This window comes from Panthera onca, chromosome B4 (genome assembly GCF_046562875.1).
Source record: "Panthera onca isolate mPanOnc1 chromosome B4, mPanOnc1 haplotype 2, whole genome shotgun sequence".
NCBI lineage: Eukaryota > Metazoa > Chordata > Mammalia > Carnivora > Felidae > Panthera > Panthera onca.
The window spans coordinates 6,741,961-6,764,513 of NC_138345.1; the positions used below are offsets into that span (position 1 = coordinate 6,741,961).

The 22,553-nt window shown below is 44.5% G+C and overlaps 1 protein-coding gene across 1 annotated transcript in view; it reads right to left on the bottom strand.

Moving 5' to 3' along the window:
• Positions 1 to 22,553, bottom strand: part of ITIH5 (inter-alpha-trypsin inhibitor heavy chain 5) — an 81,837-nt gene that overhangs the window by 34,214 nt on the left and 25,070 nt on the right. Inside the window, exons 5-7 of the mRNA XM_060659348.2 lie at positions 19,977 to 20,227; positions 2,225 to 2,394; positions 1,484 to 1,600 (exon numbers count right to left, since the gene is read on the bottom strand). Of these exons, the coding sequence (XP_060515331.1) occupies positions 1,484 to 1,600; positions 2,225 to 2,394; positions 19,977 to 20,227 (538 nt within the window). The remainder of the gene's footprint in view (positions 1 to 1,483; positions 1,601 to 2,224; positions 2,395 to 19,976; positions 20,228 to 22,553) is intronic.

A 22,553-nucleotide genomic window follows, 5' to 3' on the forward strand; every position in this document is an offset into this window, starting at 1 on the left:
TGGCAGACCCACATTTAAGAAGATACCACGGAGTGTTCTTCAAGCAAAAGGAAAGTTAATCCCAGATGGAAGGTCAAAGATGCAAAAGGAAGGAAAAGCAATCACGTGGAAGAGGCAGCAGGTTGAATTCTGGACAAGAATGGGGCGTTGAAGAACTATCCAGAACCGATTTACAGGGTGAAGTTATCTTGCCCCTATACTAGTTGAAATTATATCTGGCAATCTTCTGAAAGAAAAAGAGTTCAACCCTATTTTTGCATGGAATCTCTTTTTTACTATTTTGGAGTGGAGAAAAATCAGATGCCATGAAGAAAAAAAAATCAACAGATTTTACTACATGACTTTTTAAACGCAGATGGCCAAAGAAACAACTTACAAAGTCGTAACTGAGAGAAAATATTTACAACAGCTGATCAGCTAAGATCAGGTTCCACTGCATGTGGAGTGGGATCTAGAGGTGGCAAGAGGTGAAGCAGAGGATTCTTTTGAGGTCTGAGGTACTATTTCACTCATTAAACCACATATTTTTAATTGCTAAAAACAGATCATGAATTAAGAAAGAAAAGCTAAGCGAACTAAGTGCTTGATGAATGTCGAGTTATTATTGGCTCTGGCAGCCAGTAGCTTTTTGTTTTCTGTTATGGGAGTTGACACTAGATTATAAATGCAAGTTTCTGATATTTATGACACCAGAGCAACATGAGGAATAGCCTTTTCCAGTGGGTGAAAAAGAACAATTGAATACTTGTATTTTTAGTATAATTTATAAATTTATAAAATTTATAATATTTAATATTTCATGTACCTTAATGTCCCTCCTATCCCTAGAACTTTAACATTCATCCTCAACACTATAAGAATATCGCTCCTGGGGCACCTGGGTGGCTCAGTCAGTTAAGCATCCAACGCTTGATTTCAGCTCAGGTCATGATCTCGCCGTTTCACGGGTTTGAGCCCCACATCGGGCTCTGTGCTGAGAGTGCGAAGCCTGCTTGGGATTCTCCCCCTCTCTCTGCCCTTCCCCACTTGCATGGTCTCTGTCTCTCTCGAAATAAATAAATAAACTTAAGAAAAACATAGTATCACTCCCGAATCACTGAGACAGAAGTCCTTTGTTCTGAGGATAGGTCAAGGGGGCCGCCAAGGACTCTATTCTATTGCTCTTCAAAGGACATCACTACCGGACAGAACGACTCCGTCGACGATGGTGCTGTGAATCCCTGTCCTGCTCACATTATATACTCTGCCAGTTCCCTTTATTTCAAAGTATTTCTATAGCATATGTCTCTGCTCTCTTAAAACTGCCATCCTGAAAGGATAACGTCAACGGCTTAACTGAAGCAGTTCGGGAATGTTCTCTGTAGGCAAGAAGAGCTGGATGGCAGAGCGGATATTTGGCATCCCCTGCGCTTTATTCACAGAGAACGTCATGGCTCCAGGCACAGGTGAGAAAGCCCAAAACTGGCGGCTGGCGGCCACTCACCTGCCGGAGTTTGGTTCCCACCATGGAGGCACTGCTGTCCAGCACAAATACCACGTTCTTGGGTAAAGGAGGCAGGTCTTTGGGGGCAAAGTAGTGCACAAAATAGCCATTTAGAACCTGGTGGAGGGAAGAGAAGGTCGAGATGGTAGTACCCAGAACGGGCAGGCAGACGAGCTAAAACGGCCAGGCTCCATAACTTCTAAAAGTCAGCCCTTAGACTTTTAATATCAGCCCTTAGAAACTTCCCGACGATGCTGACAAGCTCAATTTCTATTACCCACCCCCTTATGACCCCTGGCCCCTTGGAATTCCTGCTTCCTTCAGTATCTGGTTTTTACAAGTTGAGACGTCAAAGTTGTCTGCATTCTGGACGCGTGCAAATACATTTTAATATTCCCGCCCTGTCTCTGGAGCAATAAAACCTAAAGGGAAATGAGCCATTGCACCAGGCTCTCAATTAAAATTGAAGACGAACTAAAATTCTAACTTCATCTAAAACACGGCAGGGAAAATTATATTACAGATTTCATTTGCTCTCCAGATTACTGAAGCAGGAAATAGATAGCCTCAGCCTCCAGGAAGGGAACACCCTAGTCCCCTCGGAGACCTATTCTAGGGTAAAACAAATTTCTAAGAACCAGAGAGCTCTCCCTCCCTTAGGTAAGAACTGGAATCCCTTGTCCTGAGTCTAACGACAAGTATCAAGCAACTGACAGGAAATGGTAACGATGAACCCATTACCTGGATGTCCCCAATGCTCTGCTCCCTGTTGACATCATACCTAACGATGAAATCTCCCAAAATGCCATTCTGGGCAATCTTGGCTTGTTGTACCACGCTAGGCTTAAAAATGATTTTGGCAAAAGTGTCATTTTGGTTGATAACAGTGGAAGGAGGCAGCTCAGAATCACCTGCAAATAAGACACAAACATAAAGAATAACTGAACCTACCAGTATCTTTCTGAAGAGAAGCTGGGCTGTTTTCGATAGACAGAGAGGGTTAGAGTTTATTTTATTGCGAGGTTTACTTTCCATATGAACTTCACAGACTTCATACTGATAATATGTCACCGTGCAAGAGAGGTTAGATATGTCACCTCTATGCCTTCTTTTTCAACTTTTACGTGAACTGTGTAACATACGAAAGCAGGGAGAACAGTAAAATAAACCTCCGTGTACCCTTTATCCAACTTCAACAATTATCCACCTCGTACCAATTTTTTTTACCCGTTTTCACGAATCCCCTCACCATCTTTTGCTAGAATATTTTAAAACAAATCCCAGACATCATATTTCATCTGTAGCTACTTCGGTATGCATCTCTCATCACAAGTAACCAAACCAATGTTCAGTGCCGTATCATCCTGAAATACTCCGTCTGTATTGAAGTTTTTGTGATTCTCTAGAACGTGTCTTGGTAGGGCTGAGTTGTTTGAATCCAGATCAAAAACAGACCACACATCACACTGGGTTTATGTTTCTTAAGTCTTTTTTAATCTACAAATATCCCCTCCCCCTGCCTTTCTTCGAATGCTACGTAACTGCGTTGTGAAACACTCGTCATCCGTCTTCTGGAATTTCTCACATTCTGCATTTCGTGATTATTTGCTTGTCTTGTCTTTTAACTTGCTCCTCGATTCCCCTAGTTTCCAGCCTTAGCTCGCATTCTAACATCTGGGGGAGCTAGAAAAAATACCAATATCCAGGCCAAGAGCTCATTTAATTGGTCTGGGACGCAGCCTAGGCATCAAGACTTTAAAATTCCCCATGTGAGTCTGACGCGCAGTCAAGGTTGAGAACCCCAGCTCCATCCTCCGTATTGTCCTGTGTTCCGGTAGGAAAGTTAGAGGCTTGGTTAGGCTCAGGTCAGGACTGCTGACAAGAACACTTCACAGGTGATGCTGAGTACTTACCGCTTTTTCAAATCAGAAGTATACAGTATCTACTTGTCTACCTTCAGTCGTAGTTAAGAAAGATGGCGGGCGCCCATATGGTCAATCGGACCCCCCATTATCAAGCTCCTCATCCATCTTTTACTTCATAGTTTTACCAGTCACTGACGAGGTTCGTCTGGGTCCGCTATTTTTTTTTTTTTTTTTTTAATTTTTTTTTTCAACGTTTTTTATTTATTTTTGGGACAGAGAGAGACAGAGCATGAACGGGGGAGGGGCAGAGAGAGAGGGAGACACAGAATCGGAAACAGGCTCCAGGCTCCGAGCCATCAGCCCAGAGCCCGACGCGGGGCTCGAACTCACAGACCGCGAGATCGTGACCTGGCTGAAGTCGGACGCTCAACCGACTGCGCCACCCAGGCGCCCCTGGGTCCGCTATTTAATCCGAGTTGCAAAAGGGCGGGGTCTAGTCCTGCCATGCCTTCCATATGGGAATCTTCCACAAAAAACACCTTTCTCACACCAATCTTTTAGCTGCCCTAACATACTGTGTGTCCAGAAAGTTTATGGCTCTTTTCAAAGAGCCAATGTTTTCCCCAGCATAAATCTTTACATATAAATTAGAATTACAGCAAGATACATAAATGGATTTTAAATGATTTATGAAAAATAACTGGGATGACAGATTAAGTACAGCCCATGTTTTACCCCTGACCTTCATTTTCTCTTAAAACAGAGAATTATTTTGCAGACTACTCACCTTTATAAATCCAAACACCACCATGTCTATGTGCTTAGCAATGGAAATTCAAATTTTTTAGCTCTGCATGCACCGAGGGGAACATAAAAATAAAATGGAGAATATAGGAACATCAGTGTACGTGGAGACTTCATCCGGATACTGAATCAAAGCCAGGCTCACAACTGCTGCAAAGCATCTGATTGTTTTTTTTAAATCTATTCAAGTTGATACCCTAGAGTGAGCTGACCAGCCATCTCCCATCGCTAATTAACAAAATAAAAAAGGAAACAAGGCATAATTTGCCCATGGTAATTTGTATTTAAAAATAAACTTCCTTCTGCTAAGCGTTTATTAGACATTTAAGTCAAAGGAAGTTTAAACATTTCCTGCAACAGAACAGAACGTTATTTTTCAGGAACAGTTTAGGTGTAACTTGAACAGGAACCACTGGGAAGAACTGATTCTTGTATTATTTGCACCCATCAAGGGCAGGAGTTTCGGGTGTGACCAGAAAGGCAGCAAATAGGAGATTTCATTCTTACAGGAGGCAGTTGTAGGAAAGACACGCTTCCAACAGACCTGCTCATCTGCAGAAGGAGCTGGAAACGTCAACCGCGCATTTCCAGTTCACCAACACGGTCCAAGGCACCTGAGCACCACTAAAGACGAGGAAGGAAACAAAGGCTGCAAATGGAAAAGGTCCTTGACACGGAAGGAAAACGCACACTCTTCAGAGTGGATCTCACATTGGTGATCACTGGTAAAGCACCAAGAGTGAGAGGCCTGGTAACACAGCTGAGCACTTGGAATCCTGAACGAGTCAGAAGGACCTGCTTCTGATACTGGCTCTACCTCTTATGACCCATGAGACTTTGGGCAAGTCACTGAGCCTTGGTGATCGCGTCCGCAAAATGGATTCATGGTCTACCAAACACACACTATTGAAAAGATTAAGTGATGTAATAGAGAGCAGTCCTTCCTTAGCCCCACCCTTATCCACATTCCAAGATCCCAGGGGATGCCTGAAACCCTGGATAGTACTGAACCCTGTATACACTATGCTTTTTTCCTGTACATACATACCTACGATCAAGTTTAATTTATAAATCAGGCACAGTAAGTGACTAACAACAATAGCAAATAATAAAATAGAACAGTTACAGCAATAGCCTGTAATAAAAGCTACGTGAATGTGGGTCTCTCTCTCTCTCTCTCTCTCTCAAAGCATCTTCTGGGGCTGCACTCTTCTTCTTGGGATGATGTGGGATGATTAAGCGCCTCCATGATGAGATGAAGCGAGGTGAACGACACAGGCACGTGACCCAGCGCGAGGCCAGTCCTGACCTTCTGACCACATGTCGGAAGGAGAAGCATCTGCTTTCAGGACCGTGGGTGACCGTGGATAACCGTGACCGAGGGAAACGAAATCGTGGAGAAGGGAGGGGGGCTACTGTACTTAGACCCTTCTGACTCATGGTAAGCAGTCATGCTCGCTAATGTTATTATAAGCCTTAAAAATACACAAAACAGAATAAGGGAACTAAATGCAAGACAGTACAACAGATTGAACTTGGGATACTGCGTGCAACAAAAAGGAGAGAGCCGCTGTGATTTACAACATCTCACAGTCATTCTGAGTGGAAACAGAAGACACAGAAAGAGGATTGTCTCCACGCTTCCATCTACGTAAAGCTCAAGACCAGCACAGTGTGTCCGCGGCAACTGACGCGGGACAGTGGTTAAGAATGGTCGATACCCCTGGGGGACAAGCACCTACGGGGAAAGAGTGCGGGAAATCCTTTGCGGTGGTGAAAATACTCTATGTCTTGGCCCGGAAGTAGTTGTAGTACGGGTGTACACACATGTGAAGATTCACCCCTGAGATTTATACGCTTTGCTCTACGTGTAACCCCAATTTAAAAAAACCCAAACCCGCTGGGAGTTGGGTAGCAGAATAGACTGAACAAGCATTCCCTAGCATGGAGCGGAACGGCATCGTTGGCCAAACGGACCCTATCTGTTCTTCTCCTTAGGATAAGTCTGTTAGTGTAGGCATTTATATGGGGATTAGGTGTATTCAGAGTAATTCCAGCTGGCAGAATTAGGACCGGGGCAGGGTTGCTGGGAAGCAGGCTCTGCGCAGCATGAGGAAGCTCTAGGAAAGATGCCCCGCGGGCAGAGGAGGCAGCTTTCACAGCCCATCTCACTGGAAGGGTTCCCGCAAACCCTGCATGCATCAACCACCCGCAGGGACCGGGCAGCGCAGTGCTCCTGACACGGCCTGGGGCAGCAGCATCACCGGTGAACTTGCCAGAAACACAAACTCTCGGGCCCATCTGGAGACTCTCAATCAGAAACTCTGGAGGTGGGACCCAGAAAGCTGTATTTTCAGAAGCCTGGCAGGTGACTCTTCCCGCACAGAGACAATGGTCACGTGCCTTTTGGTGTATGTAATTGGGCGGCGTTAGATTATCTCCAACTTTCAAATTCTACATTAGAATTGACCCTCGTTATCCTACCAGCATGTACCTACTTTTCCTCGCTTCAAATCTCTCTCACTCCGATGCTCCTTACAATGCTCTGAATTAATACCATTCATGGTTGAACGAAAGCACTGAGGATTCAAAAGTATAATTTCTCCCTTCATAATTCATTTGACTAGGCTCTTTGATAGAAGCCATGAGAAAGATAGTGTATTATTATTTTGGTTTCTTAATGACCTCCGATGTTTGTTAGTTCGTGATGAAAATTCATGAGATTCCTCTAAATGGGCTTATTTTTTATGCCCCAAGAGTGGGTTGATTCCCACTTTGGTCACTCACCACGAAACCTAACTCCCGAGGCTGATTTCCACCCATTGAGTATCAGACAGTCCATGTGACCCGATGAATTTTCCACTAACTATCAAAATTTAAAAAAAAAAGAAAAGTTTGCTGGGAAAAATTCCAGAGCAACAACTCTAGGAAATAAAGTCGTCTTTTTTATTAGAGAAGCGAAAAGCCTTTTAATCAATGAGGTTAATATAGGCTGCCCCACAGTGACTGACCAACATCGCAAACCAGAGCACCGCTGAGATTTTCCTTATGTGCATTGTGGCCCGTACTGCTGACGCCACAAAACAGCTCCCGAGCACAATGAGCTTTATGAGCAGGGCCCTGGGCGGTCACGGCATGTGCTCTAAAGATAATGAAGAATACAAGGGAAGAGGCTGGGAGCAGACCAAAAGAGTGAGACTCTGACCTACTTTTCTAATGAGAACCCACATGTCTTTTCCTCCTCTTGGTTTTCTCTCCTTCGTGCCCACTTGGTTGGGGGGAGAGAATGTAGCGCGATGACCGCTCTGATTTGGACGAAGCCGGGTCTCCTAATGGCATCTTCCTGTTTCAATGCAAGCATCAGAGCTCGTGAGCGAGGCGGCCTTCTGTGGCCCACCGGGGCCTCCAGTACCTCCCCGGGAAGGTTCACCGACCACTCCCTCTCCACCCACTCTTCCGCCACCCGCAGGTCACCAGTGTCCCCGGGACGTGCTCTTTTTTCCAGACCCCAGTATTTTCAAACAAGATGCATGTTCTTTTAGAAGCCACGTACTACTGAGGAAAGTGGACTCTAGGGTCTGACAGACTCCCGGCGACTGACTTGAAGCTCTGAGCCTCAGCTCTACCTCCGTTTGACGTGAGTAAATCCACATCATAGCATCGTTGTCGGAACTAAGTGAGATCACATATATAAGGCACCAAGCACGGTGCCTGGCACATAGTAGGTACTCAATACGTATCAGCCTCCAGCCTCTGCCCCTTTCTGAAGTAGCTTCTTATACTCTCTGTCTGGGATGAAAGGCAACTCATGAGGAAAAAAAATACTCTTTTTAACACACAGTTTACGTTTTTGCGGTGACAGGCTTCTCCACACAACTGAGAGCTTAGTAAAAACGAAATACTCATTATTTGGAGCAGAAAAGAGAAATCATAATGAACGTTCATAATAGGGAGCTCAAGAATGTCTGGAGACAGAACAATCTTTATAAAGCATAAGGGAGCCGGTAGTTTCCCAAGAGCCCCCTGAAATTATACACAGAATTTGGCATGAAAGTATACATGGATGGATTTTTTTCTGGACACAGGGCCCAAAGCCTTCTTTCGCGAGACTCTCCAAGGAGTCTACGTAAGGTTAAGAATCATACACGCAAGGGCCATTAAGTAGTCCTCCTGCTGATTCTAGCTTGTAAGGACAAAGCACTTCATACATTTTAGAGAATGAAACGGATGTTCTCCGTTTTGTCCCGGAGCATGGATGTTATTCACAAATAAACATTCTCCTCCCAGACAACCACACGGGGGAAAACGGAAGTCAGCTGCTATGTAAAATGTCTAAAGGTGCAAAGATTTAGGAGCAAAGAACCACAGTCAAGGACATCAGCTGAAAGCCATGCCCGTTTGGGTCAGCGGGCAGAGGGGTTTCCTGCCTCTTTCCTGTGGCCCGCGGGCTTGCTACTGAGAAACACGGCAGACACCTGGTGCTTTACGAAAGGATTTCCAAACAAACACCGCCTGCTCATTTCCCCCCCGGGGAAAGGGCTAAACTATCTACACTTGTTATTGTAACCTGCTCACCTGGACCCCAGTGGGGAGATTTCTTCAACAGAGGCCAGTCCAAAATATTGTGACTAATTGGGCAACTACCCTTTGATGGTAGCAATACAGACGAAATTCAAGAAAGCTGGCGGAGCATTCGGAGAGAAGGTGATGAGGTTGTAAGGCCCAGCACGCTGGCCAGAGTTCATAATGCTGCACCATGTGGCTGAGGACAATCTTAAAAGAGTTCTCACCACAAGAAAAAAAAACTCCTTAAGTGGGTGGTGATGGACGCCAACTAGAGTTATTGCCGTGATCACTTTGCAACATGTACAGATATAGAATCATCACGCTGTACGCCTGAAACTAATATAATGTTGTGTGTGAATTACACCTCAATTAAAAATACATATTGGCGAGGTCTCGGGGGGAAAAGCGGTAAAGTTGCGTTGATCAAGATGTGTAGGAATTTGGTTCAATGCCTTCATAAGTCCCCTATTATCATTTTCTTATGGGAAGGGAGTTTTGTCCCCTATCCTGATAATAGGTATTTTATACCCTTTTGGAAAACAGCATCATATAGACATGACGGCAACATGCAACATAAAATACTAATGCAAATTTATAGTTGGAAGAGTTCAAATTCAACTCCATTGCTTGACATTTGAGTGGCACTTGCCCAAATTTCTTAGAAAATTTGCCTTCTCCACTACTTCCCCGACGCTCTTTCTTCCTAAAATAGTACATTCCTGAGCCTCAGTTTTCCCCGTGTGACTGACTTCCTCAGAGAAACGACGTGGGAAACAAGCCAACTACCTCACACATTCTACACGCAGTTAGCCCGCAAAGCATGTGTTATCTCTTCCTGGTATCGTTTTGTGTCCATGGAAGGCCTCAAACACCAGCCACGCTAAGTATAGATGGAAAGCCTACCAAAAGCGGTGCCATAGCAACAAAGATCCAGAGATTTCTGTTAAATCCCTCTACACTGTTCTCTTGCACACAGGAGGAACACGGCCCAATCACTGGGAAAGCCTTCATGGCATCTCCTAGATTCAACCTGACAAAAGGGTTGTTATTATTCAAAATTGACAACTCTATATACTATTAGGGTGACTCCTACCCAAAACAAACAAACAAACAAACAAACAAACAAACAAACAGAAAATAACAAGTGCTGGTGAGGATGTGGAAAAATCGGAACACTTGTGCACCATGACTGGGACTGCAAAATGGCATAGCCCTATGGAAGACAGCATGGAGGTGCCTCAAAAAATTAAAACTAGAAATACAATACAGTCCAGTAATTCCACTTTGGGGTATCTACCCAATAAAAATGAAAGCAGGATCTCGAAGATCCTGTACGCTATGTTTATAGCAGCACTATTCACATTAACGAAGAGTGGAATCAACCCAGGGACCTCCAACAAAACGTGGTCTGTATACACAATGGAATATTTTTCAGACATGGAAAGGAAGGAAATCCTATTTTTGCCACAATACGGATGAACCTGGAGGACATCACGTAAGTGAAATAAGCCAGGCACAAAAAGACAAATACGGACTGTGTGCTGCCACTACATGAGGTATCTAAGATTGGCCAAACTCCCAGAGACGGAAAGGAGAATGGTAGTTTCCAGGGATTTGGGGCACGGCGGGGCAGGGGGTGGGCAATGGGGAGATGCTGTTGAATGGATACAGAGTTTCAGTTCGGGAAGCTAAAAACGATTGGCTTGCCGATTGGCTTGGAGATTGGCTGCACAGCAATGTCAGTAAATTCAACACTGCTCAACTGTTCGCCTGGAAATGGTGAAGATGGTGAATTTAACGTGCGCTTGTTACCACAATTGAAAACTTTCTTAAGTTTTAAAAATTACCAGCTGTAAGTTCGGCAAGGGCCGTGACAAGATCTTAGACGTTTCTAGGTTCCGGGCATCTGGCACAGCTGCCAGGAACACGGTGAGAACTCAGGACAGGCTTGTGGAACATTTAACACGGAGACGACTCAACATATCGGCACGTGGTTGCGCAGACGAAAAGGGGAGACGTTCAAGAAATCCATCGTGGGAGCGTTCTGGTGAGTGGGGCAGGTGCTCTCAGTAACCCAGGTCCCACGCCACAGGCACATCTCTGGCTTCAGCCACAGCTAGAGCGGACAGTGCCTACGCCTGGACCACATTCCACCTCACACACCGGAGAAGAAGGAAGAAGGAAGAAGGAAGAAGGAAGAAGGAAGAAGGAAGAAGGAAGAAGGAAGAAGGAAGAAGGAAGAAGGAAGAAGAAGGAAGGAGGAAGGAGGAAGAAGGAAGAAGGAAGAAGGAAGAAGGAAGAAGGAAGAAGGAAGAAGGAAGAAGGAAGAAGGAAGAAGGAAGAAGAAGGAAGGAGGAAGAAGGAAGAAGGAAGAAGGAAGAAGGAAGAAGAAGGAAGGAGGAAGAAGGAAGGAGGAAGAAGAAGGAAGGAGGAAGAAGAAGGAAGAAGGAAGAGAGAGAGTGAGGCATCCCTGAGAAGAGCAGACTGGTCACCAATGTCAAGTGAAAGAGAGAAGGCCACCTCCTAGGTCTCTCTGAGCCATCCTGCTCACAGCTGGCCAGTGTCAGAACAAACAAGAGAACACGGTTCTCATATCAGCATTAAATACAAAACAAAAGAAAAGAAAACAAACCAAAACAAAACCAACTAAGGAGCCAAATGATTCATACCTGAATCATTGCTGCGCTGAACAATGCTGGAAACCCTCACATAACAACCAGATTATTATTTCCTGGCAAGTGTACACAGCCCAAACAGGGCCATTCCCTTCCAGCTGTAGAACAGAGACTAGATCCCGGAGAAGAACACGGAGAGCAGGGCAGCTGGAACCAGGGGTGAACCATCAGTCACGACGCAGTGACTGGGTTCGCAAATAAAAACACGGGATTCCCAGTTAAATCTGAATCGCAGATAAACAAAAGGTATTTTAGTGTAAGTATGTTCCAGAGATGGCACGGGACATACTTGTCTACCTGAAACTCAAATTTAACTGGGGCGCCTGGGTGGCGCAGTCGGTTAAGCCTCCGACTTCAGCCAGGTCACGATCTCGCGGTCCGTGAGTTCGAGCCCCGCGTCGGGCTCTGGGCTGATGGCTCAGAGCCTGGAGCCTGTTTCCGATTCTGTGTCTCCCTCTCTCTCTGCCCCTCCCCCTTTCATGCTCTGTCTCTGTCCCAAAAATAAATAAAAAAACATTGAAAAAAAAAATTAAAAAAAAAAAAAAAAAAAAATTTAACTGAGCATCCTAGCTTTTCTCTGGGAACTCAGGAAGAGGAGAACAGCCGTGTATTTGCAACCAGTCTTCTGGAACCAAATTATTTCCCCTAATCCCCACCCATGCACAGAAAATAAGAGGTGCGCCTAAGTTCTGGCAAAATTACCCAACTTAAACCAAGAAGGTGTTGAAAACCTAGCGGCACCTTCACTGCCAACAGTTATTTGTTCCTGAGTTCACTGAGCAGATACTTCCTGAGCACCCGCTCCACGGCAGGCACCACACTGGGTGCCTAGAATACAATCCTAAGAGAGCCTGCACAGCAAAAGACAGAGTCCTGAGGCTAACAGACCAAACAGAGAAAAAGATAAATGGGATTTTTTGACAGATTCAATCAACCCCTTATTGGGTGTTTACTGATCTACAAGACGCTGTGCGAGTCTCCGGTCGGAGGTCACTCGATCTTGCAGGACGTAACCTCAAAGCCTGCTGCGGGCCAACCTCCCGTCCACACCCACACACACAGAAAAGGCGATGAGGCTCGTTTCAAGTGGTTCTCTTCTTTCTAACTAAGTTTCCCCGGTTCTTAGGCTTATTTGAGGGTCAAAATTTTATCGGATGCTTCTCACGTGGGAGGACGGGATTAAGAAGCAGGCTGTCCGGAAGCGGAGTTCCACTGAGCCCTACCATCTGTCTTCCGGGACACAGAAAGGGTGCACAGCCAAACGCTGGAGGGCACAGCAGACCCTGTTGCCCAGGACACTGGGGCGAGGTAGGATTCTAACAGGTAAAGTCAACCAAACACAGAATGAACCTTTCTGAAGTGCACGATTCACTGGCGTTTGGCACATTTACAATGTACTACCCAGTTCCAAAACGCTTTCATCATCCCCAAAGAAGCTCTGTAACCACTAAAGCAGTCACTCTCCCTCCGTCCCTTCCTCCCCAGACCCTGGCAATCATCAACACGTTTTCTGTCTCTCTGGATTTATCTATTCTGGATGTTTCATATAAGTGGAATCATATGGCACATGACCTTTTGAGTCTGGCTTCTTTCACTTGGCATAATGTTGTCAAGGTTCATCCATGTTGTATTTTATCCCTTACATGGCTGAACAATATCCCATAGTATGGCCATAACCAGATGCCGACCATCCATTCACCTATTGATGGACATTTGGATTGTTCGCACCTTTTTGCTACTGTGAATAGCGGTGCTATTCACATACAAGTATTTGAATACTAGTTCTCAATTCTTTCATATATACATCTCGAGAAACTGCTAGATCTTAAGGTAATCCTCTGTTTAACTTTCTGACGAACAATCGAATAGCTTTCCACAATGGTTACACCATTTACATTCCCACCTGCAATGCACAAGGGTCTCCACATCTCTGCCAAAAGTTGTTGTTTTCCATTTTTGTTTCTTTGTATTATTACAGCCATCCTAATGGGCGTGAAGTGCTATTTCATTGTGGTTTTGATTTGCATTTCACTACCGACTAATGGTCGGGAATGTCTTTTCATGTGCTTCTTGGCCATCTACATGTCTGCTTTGGAGAAATGTCTATTCAAAACATTTGCCCGTATCTGAATTGGGTTGTTTATCTCCTTTTGATTGAGTGGTAAGAATTCTTTACATATTCTGGACACTGGATGCTTAGACATATGATTTGCAAATATTTTCCCCCATTCCGTAGGTTGTCTTTTCAGAACGTACTTTCACAGCACAACCCTGGTACTGTAACTTTCTTCTGTGCTCTTGAGTATGGAGCACCAACGATGATGAACCAGATACTGGAAGAAAATGAAGATAGTTATGTTGGTCTCTTAGCTTCTGAAACTAAAATTTCCTTTTAATGTCAGATCAGGGTGACATCACATGAGTCCGCCAGTTTTGGCAAAGATGAGGAGTTGGGATTACTTAGGAACTCCAGCTGGGAGGCTTGGAAACAGAGTCAGCAGCCCACGATCCCAGTTTTAGGGAACAAAGAGGTAGGAATTAAGCCAAATAACACTTGAAAACAAGCTTTCACCCCTGGTGACTCTAATTTAACTGGCCTGGCTAATCTACAAAAGCTCCCGATTGATCCTAACGTGCAGCACAACCTGATGTTCGGGACCCACTGGGCCAGGAAAGGAGCTGTGGGAGACAGGAAGGCTGAAGGTGGACATGCTTCGAAAGGTAGGAGCCTCTGCTCTCACTGTGGTGTGGGGAAGAATGGGGAAGAGCAGAAGAGATCTAGGAAGCCACAGTAGGAACCAAGGAAAGGAGAGAAGCTCTTTTGACTCCCCCGCCACCCCTGCCCACCAATGCACTGAATGATCACGTTTGTCTTTTCCAAGAGAAGATAGGCTACCCAGTTTAATAAGCTCAAGACTATACTAGAAAGACTGCACCAACCCATTGGCTTGTTGGTACTTTTCCATTTCCAACTATGTTGATGAGCAGAAGAAACTGCTTATGGAAAGAGGTTATTTTCCACCAACTGTGTGAGTAATCCTATGTTGGCCTGTATCCAACAGTAAAAACATGTTAGTGGAAAAGAGGGACGATGCACATTTTAGTAAGGGTCAAAAGTCAGAGTGTGCTGAGGGTCCCGTGAAAGTACAAGAACAATCTTACTTATTTTCAAAGGTGTTTCTGTAGGTCAAGATCTTGACCAAGCGAATGTCCCTAAAGTCTGCTAGTAAGTTCAAAGTAAGGGTTCCTAACATTTGCAGAGCATCAAAATCACCTGGGCTGCTTCTGAAAGTACAGCTGTCTGAAGACACACAGCACGTAGATTAGCGGCTGCCTGGGGCTGGGGTGGAAACAGGGAGTGACTGCAGATACGTGGATCTTTCTGGGTGAAAGAAGTATTCTAAAATTGGATGGTGGTGATGGTTGCACAACTCTGCAAAAACTAAAAATCTACGAGTCGTACATTTACAATGACCAAATTTTATGCTATATAAACTAAAACCTCAATGAGACTGCTTGTTAAAAAAGTAAACAAGATAAAGGGGAAACCATGGAAGTCATAGAAACAGACCCGTTCCGTGGTAGAAACATACACAGCCTCATTCTTAAGCTTTACAACTAAACGAACACGTTAAAAGCACTCATATGCTGTTTGGCTTCTCGTATAAATTTGTAAAGCTACCACACCCAGAAATCCAGCCACCTAGGGCTTTCCCTGCTAAATTCTGATTCAGGTGCTTAAGGCAGGGCTCAGTCATCTCTATGTTTTTTGGGTTTTTTTAACCTCTCCAGGTGATTAAAGGGTAGAGCCAGGTTTGAGGGTCATTGACGTAAAGCAAAAGGGAATAAAACAGGCAAGCTACCCTATTTCTCACTTTGTTTATCTCATTCTGTTTTACTCCCCACTATCAGGGATCTTATCATAAATAAAAATTTTCTGCAAAAAAAAAAAAAAAAATTCGAATCATGGAAAGGGCAGTAATTTAGGTGCCATGGGACAATAGGAAGTTTGGGTTTTAACACAGAAAGTGAAATGACCAGCCTCGAACAAGCCACATACACAGAATATCCATCTTGGCGTGTGCCTTTGGAACATCACACATCCCATCATGCTCTAGGAGAAGTTTCAGTTTCAAAGACTCTGTCCCACTGAGCTCATAAACCATCAAAATATTTTAGGGGAGGAGAAACTGCGGGTGGGAGGCATAAGAGAGGAAGTCTTGTCTTTCACTGTAAACCAATTTATAATCTTTTAGACTTTGAACCACATACAGGAGTTCACTCTACTTTAATAATCCAGTAAGTATGATGCCTTGCCTTCCAAATTACATCTCACAAGATTCGTTTTTACACTGAGAAGGAACACTAGCTATGGGCCCAATCCTGACATACCTGATATATGAGACAATGAAACCGAGGCCAAGATAGGTTGTACTGCTTTGAGCCTTTCTTTTTCTTCTTACATAACTAGGGAGACATCTGGAATTTGAGCTCAGACCCTCAGTATTTTGCCATTTCTATTTACTAAGGAGGCAGTACAGTTCAGAGGGCAAGGGCATGAAGTTGGGAGTCAGCTCTATGCCTAGAGATTCTGTTTCTAACAGTAATTAAATGAGTCCTTGTTCGTATTATAAACTCTGTAAGCCTTTTTCAGAAATAAAATGGGATAAAAAATACGACACAAGAGGGTTGTTGTGAAGGTTGAATGAGATAGCGCACGCAAGTGCTGAGTCTAGGATCAAGCACGCAGTCATCCCAATCCAGAAGTGCATCCCCAAGGATGCAAACGGGTCCAGTGGTCACAGACTTGCTTTGAGAAATTCCAGAAGTCTGATCTCTTCACGGCAGCCAGATCTATCAGAGGAATGTACTGGCTCGGGTCCACATTCACACAGCTACAGCTCATGTTCTGGGGCAAGCCCAATTCTAGTTTGATCTCTACCCTGGATTTCTTTGGGTAACACGCAATAAGGTCCAGACAAACATCACAACATCCTGTGCATTTCCATGTCGGGGCCGCCATTTTGCAGGGACAGTAACAGCTGAGCTCGGAAGGATGGGAACGAGAAGCCAAAAGGGAACTGGTCCACTGCACCTGGCTTGGATACGTGCTTGTGAAATCTCCATGCTTTGGAAGGCAAAATATCCGCTTCGGTACAAAAAGCTAGGAAAACAACTTTCTTAAAAATAAACAGGTCCCAAGAGATCAATGGTCTGGAAAAACTCCTCTGAGGTTCTCACAGGCCCAGAATATAAACAGTAAGCAACTTTCTTGACTAACAATCCTAATCCATATGGCCTCCACAGATAACACACGCATGCCACAAATCACACACTAAAGAGTCACAGCGGTTCTGGAAATTCGGCAAAGTGCACACATTTCATTACCGCAGCAGGACTACCCCAGCATCTCCAACGAGCCCCTCCACAGGGTGGCTCCGCCCTCTCTGAGATCCCAGCAACTCCTAAAGAATTTTCCTTCTCCTGAAAACATACCTCCTTCACACAGCAGTACGTAGGAGAATTTCCCTGTAAGTTATGATTAGGAAAAAATGAAATTTTAAAACATTCTTTACTAGCTTCGGTATATATTCGTTCTTCTTTCCTCACTGGCAAGCACTTAATTAGCTATCTACAGTTTAAAAGGCATTGAGTTAAATACCATAAGGAGACAAAGTAATCAGACACAGGACTGCCTTCCAAAACACTTATGAGCTAACAGGGGATGTGAGATCTGCACACAAAAAACCAAATATAAGGTGATGATGATGATAATAATAATAAAACTTCATTATTAAGCCCTTACTAGGGGCCATGCGCATCACACGCACAAACCCTTCCCAATGACCCTATGAAATAGTTACTGTCCCCGCTCTGCAGATGTGCAAGCTGAGTCTCACAGGGCCTAGGCAATTTTGTTCAAGGTTGTAGTTAACAGCCGAAGTGAAATCAACTGTTACGAACGCACACGGCGGCCGGTATGACCTAAGAATGGCGAATTATATATCATACCATTTCTGCAGGTCAGAAACCTCGACGGTTATTGTTTCCAATGAGATCTAGATCGAGAGTGTCAAAATCCGGGCTGGGAACGAACACATAACAAAAGACCCCCGGGGAACCGGGACATACTCCAGTCTTCGAGACGCCAACTACTTGTCTGTGGACCGTCGTGAACTGAACTGCAGGCCGGGAGAGGAAAGCAATGTCCCGTACGGCGAACTCTTGAGCACACCAGCTCCGGGTCCTGACTGTCTTCACGTTATGTTACGTGACAACCTTCTTCTCTTCCCCTTGTCAAATCGCATCTCTACTTTCCTTCCAAGCTCATTCCTACATATTCTTGCCACAGTTGCCTTCTTGGGATCCTCTGGACTCTCCCTGCAGCTACACGGGCACAGTTCAGGTTCTGCATATTCACTGACCGGTCAGCATTTTCCGGGCCTCAACGTCACAAATACTGAAATCTAGAGATTCCCAGCCCCGTGCAGCTTTCTGGCACATCTGCCTCGTTATCTGACTTGACACGAAGGCTTACTGGTCTGCTTACGGCACAGCCCAACACAGGTGAACATTTAGGGGCTCCTGGGTGGTTCCGTCGGTTAGGCATTCACCTCTTGGTTTCGGCTCAGGTCACGATCTCAACGGTTTGTGGGATTGAGCCCCACATCAGGCGCTGCGCTCACAGCACGGAGCCTGCTGGGGATTCTCTCTCTCTCCCCCTCTCTCGCCCCCTCCCTGGCTCACGTGTGCACAGATGCACATGCGTTCTCTGTCTCTCTCTCTCTCTCTCTCAAAAACAAACATTTAAGACAAAAAGAGGTATAATGGGGTGCCTGGGTGGCTCAGTCGGTTAAGTGTCCGACTTCGGCTCAGGTCATGATCTCACGGTTCATGGGTTCGAGTCCCACGTCAGGCTCTGTGCTGACAGCTCAGAGCCTGGAGCCTGCTTCAGATTCTGTGTCCCCCTCTCTCTCTGCCCCTCCCCTACTCACACTCTGTCTCTCTCTCTCTCTCTCTCAGAAGTAAATAAACATTCAAAAAATTTAAATAAAAATAAATACATAAGTAAAAATAAAACAAAAAGTGGTATAAGAAAAACAAGTGAACATTTACATATAAACTATCAGCTGAAACTACTGTAATTAAAATTATATTATACTGAATTTATCATTATCATTTCAACAAACAGAGTGCTATTTTAAAAATCAGATTTTGAGAAAAACCTAAACTAAGAAGTCCAGGTTATGAACCAAAATGCCCATGCCCTCAATCAAATGTATAGTACAGAGTTTCCACTACTTAATTTTAGAAAGAATCTCACACGTTGTTGAAACGTTTATGTTAGTGTTATATGTTTAATGTTTCAAAAATGGATTTTTAGAAAAATAACCATGGAATCCCTCATCCTCTAGTATAAAATGATTACTTTATATAACTTTCTAGCCTTTTGTCCACTTCACATTTAACATAATTTTTAAATTATAATTAGTTAAAAATTAATTTTAATTAATGTTTATTTTTGAGAGACAGAAAGCATGAGCTGGGGAGGAGCAGAGAGAGGGAGACACAGAATCTGAAGCAGGCTCCAGGCTCTGAGCTGTCAGCACAGAGCCTGATGTGGGGCTCGAACCCACAAACTGTGAGACCATGACCTGAGCCAAAGTTGGACACTCAGCTGACTGAACTACCCAGGCGTCCCTCATTTAACATTATAGAATGTGTACAAATGCGTCTTTTTCCCCCCAATCACATGCTGAATTGTTTTCATAACCATATTTTACTAATCACATCTGTATGGTTGAATATTTAGGATGATAGAACATTTTTGCTACTACAAATGTTATCAAATAGGGTTATGCAAAGGGACACCTGGGTGGCTCATCAGTTAAGCCACTGACCAGCTCAGGTCATGATCTCACGGTTCGTGGGTTCAAACCCCATGTCGGGCTCTGTGCTGACAGCTCAGAGCCTAGAGCCTGGTTTGGATTCTGTGTCTCCCTCTCTGTCTGCCCCTCCCCCACTCACTCTGTCTCTCTCTCAAAAATAAATAAATGTTAAAAAAATAAGGAAAATAAACAGGGTTATGCATGTAACATCCCCAATATTTTAGATGCTTCACTTGGGTTAGATGCCCAGAAGTGAGGATTACTGTATCAAATGATTTAAACTTCTTTAAGTCTCCTGATAGAACCCTGGTTTAGGAAAAAAAAAAAAAAAAAAAAAAAAAAAAAATACTCTACAAGGGGGCGCCTGGGTGCCTCAATCGATTAAGTGTCCGACTCCTGATTTGGACTCAGGTCACGATTCTGTGATCGGGCTCTGCACTGACAGCACAGAGCCTACTTGGGATTTTTTTCTCTCCCTCTCTCTCTGACCCTCCCCTGCTTGCACGCACGCTCTCTCTTTCTCCCAAAATAAATAAATTAAAAAACCCGTACAGGGCATTGCCTTTGCTTCACTGTCGTCTTTCAGATTCCCACAAACTCTCAGAGCCTTTGTTGAAGGGGAGCTGTTTTACAGGCTTCTGCAAAGCCAACACCCGCCCCAAGCCAGCACCGAAGATCCGGCAACCGCACTCACCTTCCCCCCTCACGCTGCCCTTCTGCCTACTGTGCTGTAACCGCAGCACCTCCAGCGATGTGATGCCGGACCTCTCCAGAACATTCACTTCCACCGTCAGCCTCCCCACCAGCTGCTGGGGCCGCACGCTAATAACGTGCTCATACTTCCCTAGCCGCCTCTGCAAGAGTTCTTCGTAACTGAGGAGGAAGGCAGCTTTGTCCTTGCTGGGGATCACGACAGAGGCTCTGAACGTTTCAGTCCCCTTTTCCCTGTTAGAAAGAGAAAAAGGAAAACCTGTTTCCCTCAAGTCCCTTCAGGGCACTGGCCGCTGTCCCAAGAGAGTCCTTGGGAAGAAAAACGACACGTTAGTTTTGGGAGGGGAAGCCAAAGGCCTGAACTAGATCAAGGAATACTAAAGAGACAATTCCAGACTGCTGAATGTCCTTACCTCTCCCCAAGTCACGCCCAAGGGGCAGACAGGCAAGGGCATTTTGAAATAGGTGGCCTGCTGGAAAACACAGCTTTGGGGTCAAGATGTGAACTGCATCCTTCTCTTTACCGGAATGGCCAAACAAGCCTGACATCTGATGTGACTTTAAAATGCCTATGGGGCGCCTGGGTGGCGCAGTCGGTTAAGCGTCCGACTTCAGCCAGGTCACGATCTCGCGGTCCGTGAGTTCGAGCCCCGCGTCAGGCTCTGGGCTGATGGCTCGGAGCCTGGAGCCTGTTTCCGATTCTGTGTCTCCCTCTCTCTCTGCCCCTCCCCCGTTCATGCTCTGTCTCTCTCTGTCCCAAAAATAAATAAAAAACATTGAAAAAAAAAAAAAATTTATAAAAAAAAAAATAAAATGCCTAATATATTAGGTTTTTACACTTGGTAAAGTTTGGTGGATGTGGCCAGGGGTAAGGGTAAGGAGTAAGGGATTACAAAGCATATACAAATACAAACCGTTCCAAATGTTTTCAGTGCTTGCAGTGAAGGTTCTCTGATTCAAAATGGCAGACTGACCATAAAAGGGATCGGATTAAACCAAAGGAATAAGAGCGGCAGGGGCAACCATTAGAGGGTACAACACTTCAAACATTTCTGGAAGGTGGGAAATTGAGCAGAACAAGAACTCTACAGCTCAGTCTACGTGGGAAGAGGCTGCAGCAAAGGACCAAGATGCAAACCATCCACAGAATGTCAGAGAGATGGCAGGCTCTGGCTCAGCACAAGCTGGGAGTGAGAAGGGGGCCAAATACGGGAAGGAGACCTCCAAATCCATGTGTGAATGAGTGACTAAGGTGACAGGCTTCCTACACTTCTCTTTCCCAGAACTAAAAATGGACATACATATTAAGATGGAAAAGCTTCACTGACAGTTGGGAAGAATGGCTGAAGAAAGACTGACACCTAAGCCCATTACTGTAAAATCTCCAAACATCCAGTAGAGAAGACACAGAAAAGGAATCAGGTATTAGAGCACATTAGATGCATCACCAGCAATGCTGATTGTTCTAAGATGCTGACATGATGAAGTATTCTGAATCTTCAATTCCATATACAGTCAAAATGTTAATCAAGGTCTCAGAAAGTTTGTCTCTCACACACCCATCCTGAGGAAGTTATTTCAGAATATACTCCAGCAAAGTAAAAGTGAAAAAGAAAGAGGAAGACATGGAAGACCAGGAGAAATAAGACCAACCCAGAAGAAAATGAAAAGAAATCCCGGGGCAAACATTGCCCACAAGGCTGCAAAGCAATGACAGTATCCCTTGGACCTGGAAACACCATTCCTCCACGACTGACAGCTCTGAAATCAAGATGTGCCTCCCAATCCGCGATGCCTTCCAAATGCTGTTGGCAATAACGTGGATGTCATCGCTTGTCACGGCTGTTCATTTAGTCACCATTTCAAATGACTTATGTGTCTTGCTAGATGTTAATAGTGACAAAATTGAGTTGTACCTCATAAGAAAAAGAAAGACAATTAAAAACTCCAGGAAAAACAAAAATGCATATGTTGTGATCCAACTAAACTGTGGCATGATTATGAACAATTTATGAATGGTAACAGAAGATATTCCCCATAAAATTCTTCTGATAAAGACCACGAGGGACCCACCTACAGTCCAACAAAACTAGGTTTTAATAAACTGCTGTAGTAAGGGAGACTATATATCAAAGGCATCATGGAGAATTTTGCCAAAGGAGGACACAGGGCAATACTGTAAGACTGGGGGGGAAAGGGGAGTGTAGATAGTGTTTGGAGAATTTGGACGCTTAAAGAATAGCAGGCTGTGTGTAAAGTGGTTAATATCAGACTGGACTAAGAAGCAAACTTGAGGTTCTCTGTCTTTAGGAACTATAAAGCTAAGATAAACGTGGACTTTTGTGTCTAACAATGCCTTATCTGAAGCTTATACCTCAGCTGCTTTTTGTATCAAAGTAAACCCATGATTCACATCTTCCAGGCAAGAGTGAGATGTTCCGTTCTCGCTAATAGGACTTCCAGCACCAAAGTTTCTGACAGTCTATGATTTTAGAGATCAAGCTTTCTCAAAACTACGTCTTTTTATTAACAAACAAAAACAGGTTCACGTGTTTACACC